The 6,846-nt window shown below is 41.5% G+C and overlaps 1 protein-coding gene across 17 annotated transcripts in view; it reads right to left on the reverse strand.

Annotated features, from left to right (window-relative positions):
• Positions 1 to 5,262, reverse strand: part of dmxl2 (Dmx-like 2) — a 42,191-nt gene extending 36,929 nt beyond the window's left edge. For 9 of the 17 annotated variants that reach the window (XM_079664816.1, XM_079664825.1, XM_079664823.1 and 6 more), the window contains exon 1: positions 4,868 to 5,262. In XM_079664816.1, coding sequence (XP_079520942.1) covers positions 4,868 to 4,954 — 87 coding nt within the window. In that variant the 5' untranslated portion in view covers positions 4,955 to 5,262. The remainder of the gene's footprint in view (positions 1 to 4,867) is intronic. The other 8 variants (XM_079664818.1, XM_079664817.1, XM_079664815.1 and 5 more) reach the window with 1 other exon arrangement.
• Positions 5,263 to 6,846: the final 1,584 nt, after the last annotated feature.

The following is a 6,846-nucleotide window of genomic DNA, read 5'->3' on the forward strand; positions in this document are numbered from 1 at the left end:
GAGCGGTACTGCAGTCTCTTTACCGCACCGTTGTGACGAAAAGGGAGCTGAGCCAGAAGGCAAAGCTCTCTGTCTACCAGGCCATTTTCGTTCCTACCCTCACCTATGGTCATGAAGGATGGGTCATGACCGAAAGAACGAGATCGCGGGTACAAGCGGCCGAGATGGGTTTTCTCCGCAGGGTGGCTGGTGTCTCCCTTAGGGATAAGGTGAGAAGTTCGGTCATCCGGGAGGGACTCGGAGTTGAACCGCTCCTCCTTCGCGTCGAAAGGAGCCAGTTGAGGTGGTTCAGGCACCTAGTTAGGATGCCACCTGGGCGCCTCCCTAGGGAGGTGTTCCAGGCACGTCCAGCTGGGAAGAGACCAAGGGGTAGACCTAGAACCAGATGGAGGGATTATATATCTTCTCTGGCCTGGGAGCGCCTTGGGATCCCCCAGTCAGAGCTGGTTGATGTGGCCAGGGAAAAGAAAGTTTGGGGCTCTCTGCTGGAACTGCTACCTCCGCGACCCGACCACGGATAAGCGGGAGAAGATGGATGGATGGATGGAAGATCATTTGATGTTTATGTTTATTTGGGAGCCTTTTTATAGGGAATGATGTACACAACAGTGATTACTAAAAAATGACATCTCCCATCTGAAACATCACGATAATGATAGGCAGCACTACGCAGAGAGCTACTTGCAGCACTGCATTTCTCTACTGAGGGGTAATAACACTGGAACGATAGATCTTTCAAGAAAGTCAAATAAGAGAACCATTATCACTATTAGACAGCCAAAAGTGTAATTAAATCAAAGCTGTCCTTTGAACACATATTACATGTTACACGTTTTTATCCAAAGCAACTTACATACTTAATACCGTGGGCAATCCCCACAGGAGCAATTTTGGGGTGAAGTGTCTTGCCCAGGGACACAACGACATGCTGGCTGCAGTGGGGTTCGAACCTGTTACCCCCTGATACCAACACCAAGGCTCTATCCACTGCGCCACACGCCTCCTAGAATACTAGAAATGAAGACCTTAAGCGCATCCTATTAAGATTATAGATTATCTAGCTGCTATGATATTTATCTAAGCAACAGACAGCAACATTGGGCTACTTAATATGACTGCACTAAGGTCTACCACCACGCACATGTAGCTCATGTCTGCCAAATGTTGTAACGAGTACAACCATGAAGAAGTTTAATTTTGTCAGTCATGTCGTGTAAGCTGCTTAAATCAAGTATGTTGCTGCCTTTGGATAGATAATAATACCTCTCTGTATCACATGAACATTAACAAAGCAACAACTATAATGTAATTGTAAATGTTGGTTTGTAGAAAATGAACTACACCTATTTAACTTATGTCGATTTGAGTCATGTGATCCTTCTTCTTTTACTATAAAGCCCTTCAAGCATTTACAGAGGTCCAAATACTGCATTTTATAGCCAGATGTGCAGCATGAGAGAGAAAGTATATAACTATGATATACAGTATGACATGCTTTATTTAATTGTATGATGTTACAAAAAAACCTCTAACCGAAACACCAATATTGACTGGTTTCTTTAGCCCAACACTGGGCAACCCCAGCATCATGCTTTATAAAAGATCAGAGATCCAAATATATTTATTGTTTATTGGAAGGAAGCATGGCCAACCACGTGCCATGTTGTTGATGAGAGCTTCAGAATTCGATTCACATTTATTTGAATGATGGCAACCCCTGTGAGGCGGGATTTACCTGATTCTCAGGGTGGATGTATTTTAGAAGAAAGGAGTGAATGCTGCAGTCATGTGCTGTGCTAATGAAAGCAGATAACAGGAACCACTTCTGCCTCTCCAAAACATTCCTCATGCTGCTTACACAATCATGTGAGCATGTGCCACAGCCACAGCTGCGACCATGTGTACCATTTTCATGTTTGCCATCGCTACAATCAAAAGCCTTAGATGCAACTATTTACAAACATGAATTTATCAATCATGGCCTGTAGTAACCTGGCCTCTCTGTCAATGCGTGTGGTGCCATTATCCCAAGCAAAGCCCATAGCACAGACCTGTACTTTGATCCCACTGTCTCATAGCATACAGCATGGGCCTTGTTATTCTCTGCAGAATGACTGTAGTAAAGCAGTGGGCATTAAAAGGACAAACTACACCTCGTCAGGCTCTGATCCCATCTCTAATATCTAGGCCTACTCGTATCAATTGAAAGATATGTGCCATTTACAATAACATGTTCAATTTCAAAACAGGAATAGGTCAGGAGTCTGAAACACAATTTAGCAGAATTAATGCTTGCACAATACACAGACAATGGAACATTTCCAAACAGGATATAAGTAATCTCAGAAAATCACATCTGGTGTGACGACATCTGTATTCTGATGACAATCCATAAAAAGCATTTTCTATTTGTGAAATAGAAAAATGTCCAAGAGGATGGAGCATCTGGGTTATGTACTCTCTCTCTGCACTGTACCTTTGTAATTTGCACGTGCTGTCTATTTTTAGTTGATCACACATCTCCAGCTCTGCATGTCAAAACTCGCTGTTTGTACATTTACAGCATCAACCATGGGGGAAAAGGTGCTGAAATAGACACAAAAGTAGGCTTTCTGATCTGAATAAAAATCATTATCTAGTTTTTGGTATTAACATTTCTTAGTGGTATCAAACAGACACAATTCCTTTTTCCTTAGTATTGCTAGTCATTGTTCAAACTATTCCTACAATGGGTTCTCAACACATGACCAAATCAACCACCCATTGGACTGAAAACAACAGGGAACATTTGCTTTACTGTCCCTTTATTCAAACTCTATTTGAATAAAATAAATCAAATTGTTGTCAATATGAACACAATAAATTGAGCATGCAACTGAATAAAGGCCATGCTGGAGCCAAAAGCATGGAGATGGAATGACTCCATATTCAATGAAGTTGTTGAACTGATGCATTCATGGCAGCTGTAGGTTAGGAGTGTGCACATGCATGCATATGTGTGTTTGTCAGGGTCTGGCCTATGAGCCCTAGGGGTCAGTGTGAGTGTAACTGCATTGGACATCATGTCTAGTGTTCTTCAAACACCCTCTCAGAAACAGAAAGAAAACACCAGGCACAGAAACCAGGGCCCTGTGGCAATGTGCAAGGCTTTAGCTTCATCTATGTCCTATGTTGTTGTGCAGATATGACCCTAAGTACAAACCTTGCCTCTTCATACATTTCAAACAGCGTTGATCTGTGGTCAGTGTAAGGGGAGAGGAGGGACGACTCTTCTTTATAGTTTAACAGAAACTAACAGATCAATGAATTACTGCTCTACGAGCCAAAGAACCGAGGGAATCGGAAATAAATTAGGAGAGTGTCTGCATTTAAAAATTAATAAAACCTATTAAAACAACCGCTTCACTTGTGGGGAGCAGAAACAGAACCGACCCAGATTTGGCAGCCATTAGACAGGCTCACACTGTTCTCAGGATGAGGGGATGGTGGCGTGAAACATAACAGCTCAAGAATTCTTTGTGAGCCTGCATTGGAAGAATGCACCTAATGCAGTCACACAGCTTTATGTATACACTAGGGTTCTAAAGGCTACATTCATATTTGTGTACAATCTTTGTGGACAACATACATTAAGTTTCAGGTAAATGCTCTCTCGGGAAGATCTTAAAGTCATCATCATTCAGCTTCTGCTCTCAATACAGGAGCTGACTCAGGATGCTACATAATGTTACTGCCTTTGACTTCAACACATCTATTTTAGGAAAAATAGACACAACATGTGTTTGGGGTTGTGAACTACTGTGCACTTGTTTCCATCACAAATAAGGCTGTATTATAATTAGATCTTGCTCCACTAAATGGAATATTGACTGGGCTTCTCTCTTCTCTCTGTCCTGTCAACTTGAGACATCAAGATAAATGTTGCCAGACCTCAGACAGACAAGGAATAAGTATAGGATCAGAAAGTCAATAAATAACAGACACAGGATGTGCTCCAAGGTATAGAGTTGGATCAGCATACACTGCATATGCATAAAGTCAAATGACTGATAAAATGAGCTGATAAAGGAACATCGGTAAAGGCTTAGAAAATGGTCTAAAAGTGTATTCTATTTCACTAAAGTTAAAATGATGACAGATCTCGGCACGTTTTTAAATGTGGTTTTTTTTTCTCACAACAAAACATTGAGCCCTCTAGCTCATGTATCCATATATGGCTCTCTACGTCACGGCTGGCGCAGCTGATGCTAGGATGACAGCAAACTAATCATCCGTGAGGAGGATTTAACTCCAAATGGTAGCAAGCTTAGCTATCCTGCAAACAGACAAAACACAGCTTCTCATCCCGTGGCAGTGCGCAGTTTGGTCAAGCCAAATCAACCGAAGAGTGCACTGCGAAATGTAGTCGGTGCATAACCCATTGCAAATATTTGTCAATAATGTTATGGCTGCGCAAAGGGATTCCCTTGCAGCAATTCTAATGTAACGAGATGCAGCTAAAGGTCATTTGAGTGGCTAGCGTAGACTGTCTCGGAGCGATAAATAATACAACGTTAACCCTAATATAGTAGGTGCAGACAATGCCGTTAAGCATCCACATTGGGATGCTACCTTGTCAAATGGTGCCTGCATGTAAAGGTAATTATAAGAGGGGCTGTTGGTGATAAAGATGCCCGGAGTATACTCACTATTTGTGAATTTCTCGGTGCGGCAGATTGTGGCTAGCCCACTACCCTGCTAGTCAATGCTTTAGCTCGCTAGCCAACCCTTTTACAGAGTATACAACTCCAGCTAGCTAAATATCCAGCTAACTCGTTAGCTTCAGTGGGTGTCATCTTCAGCAAATCATATCAAATAAAAAACTCACCGTGAAAGGTATGTCATTCACGCTTCCCACCGAATAGCAGCAATCTCCAGGGTTAACAGCCCCCGTCAGCACCTGATGCAGATGCATTTTCCTTATATTTTAGCAGCAAATGGGGTATTTTAATTATTAATAACGAGTCCACCCTTTCGGTTTCTCCATCTAGCAACGACTGGGAATTCCATCAGTAATGTAAACGCTGTCCTCAGCCTGACGTCGAAGTCTTCCTCCGCAAACAGTGAAGTCACGGTAATTGTGTGTACAGCCCGTATACATGGGATTTACCCTGGTCCTGTCATGTATTTAAACATGTAAAACTGTCTGCCTCTCGCTGTCAACACCATCCCAACGATTAATCGTGAGAGCAGAGGCAGTGGGATCTCTGCAGCGAACCTGACATGCGCGTTCCCGACATTGTCCAGGCACGACTGAATGGCCATAGAAATGTTGTATCTAGACTGGGAATAGCAAATCCGGTATGTCATTTTGTATTTCTATAGGCCCGTTTTTAATTTAAAAAGAATGATACTCACGTCGTCGTATACTTTCTCTAAAAGGACAAAAAAGTATTATGTTATTTAACCATGCTTCTCTCTGTAGCACTGTACACATACTCTAGTAATGCTTTTCTATGTTTATGACGCGCCAGTTTGTAGCGCACCCCTCTTTTGGAGTTCATTGATCATAAATGTGGAGTCTTGGGGAGGCTGGGGTGAAACCAAACATGAAAGGGTAGTTATTTTGTAATAAAATGTAAAAATAAAACAGTAGTGGCATTCTTATTCTACTCTGATAAGGTCATACATAAATTGTTGTTTTTATAATGCATATTAAACAGTGCATACGAAAGAAAAAAAGACATTCATACCTTTAACTACATATAGTTTAAATGATTTAATTTCAGCCAAAACTCAAAAGTATTTTTAAATATATTTGAGTTCTGGACTTGTCAACAAAATAGGCTGATCATTTGATTTTCTCAAATGTCATGGGAATAAGCTGCTGTCACAACAATATAATATACGATATTATCCTAATGATGACCAAAACTGTATACTGCAGGCCTTAGAGGCTGAGGTTGATGCCTCATCTCCTTATCTACCATCATTCATCTCACTGATGAGATTTAAGGGAGCAAATCACCATAACACTGTTTATCCCCTTTCCTTTTTGTACCCCGTTTTCCATATAAATTGTTCCCTCACTCCTTCTTTGTTTGTGATGAAAGGCCTGAGAGGGATCCATAATGGTGATACACAACCAACCATCATGTCGTTGGCCTAGTTATTAAAGCCACACTGACATCATCAGTCAGGGGCTGCCTGCCAGCCCCATGACACACATGACAACAGAACAGAAAACTTAGCAGCAGTAGCCCAGAGAGGATGTGACACACAAACTAAAAGAGTGTCAACAACAATGGCGGTGCACACTCATCTTGATGTTTTGTAGGCATAAGCTGTGCACCAACTAATGATTAGGAATATTTCCATACTGTAGGGAAGTAGGTGCACTGATTGAAGGGGAACATATTGGTAGGCTCATGACCACTCAATATTTTACTAATACTTTAGCAAATATGATCACAGGGTAGCTTCGGGACCAGTGTGATGTTCAAACTGTACAACCTCTTTGTAAGCCATTGAAAATCAACAGCAAGTCCCAGAAAGTAACATTCTGTAACCCAGATGGCCATCCAGTCAATTGTAAGCCAGTGAAATCGTGCTAGAAATCTGCCTCTTTCAGCTCATTTGGCTTTGAATAATTGTAAATGCCAGACTGCTGTAAGGGCATGTGACTAACACTCAGTGCATCTCTCACAGTTACAGTATTTACCTTTAAGGTCCCATGTCATGGCCATTTCTACTGATCATAATTCCATTGTTGAGGTCTATTAGAATAGATTTACATTGTTCAATGTTCCAAAATCACATTGGTTTCTCATACAGCATCTCTGTATAGTATGTGTATTCACTCTCTGT

This window comes from Notothenia rossii, assembly GCF_949606895.1.
Source record: "Notothenia rossii genome assembly, chromosome: 2".
NCBI lineage: Eukaryota > Metazoa > Chordata > Actinopteri > Perciformes > Nototheniidae > Notothenia > Notothenia rossii.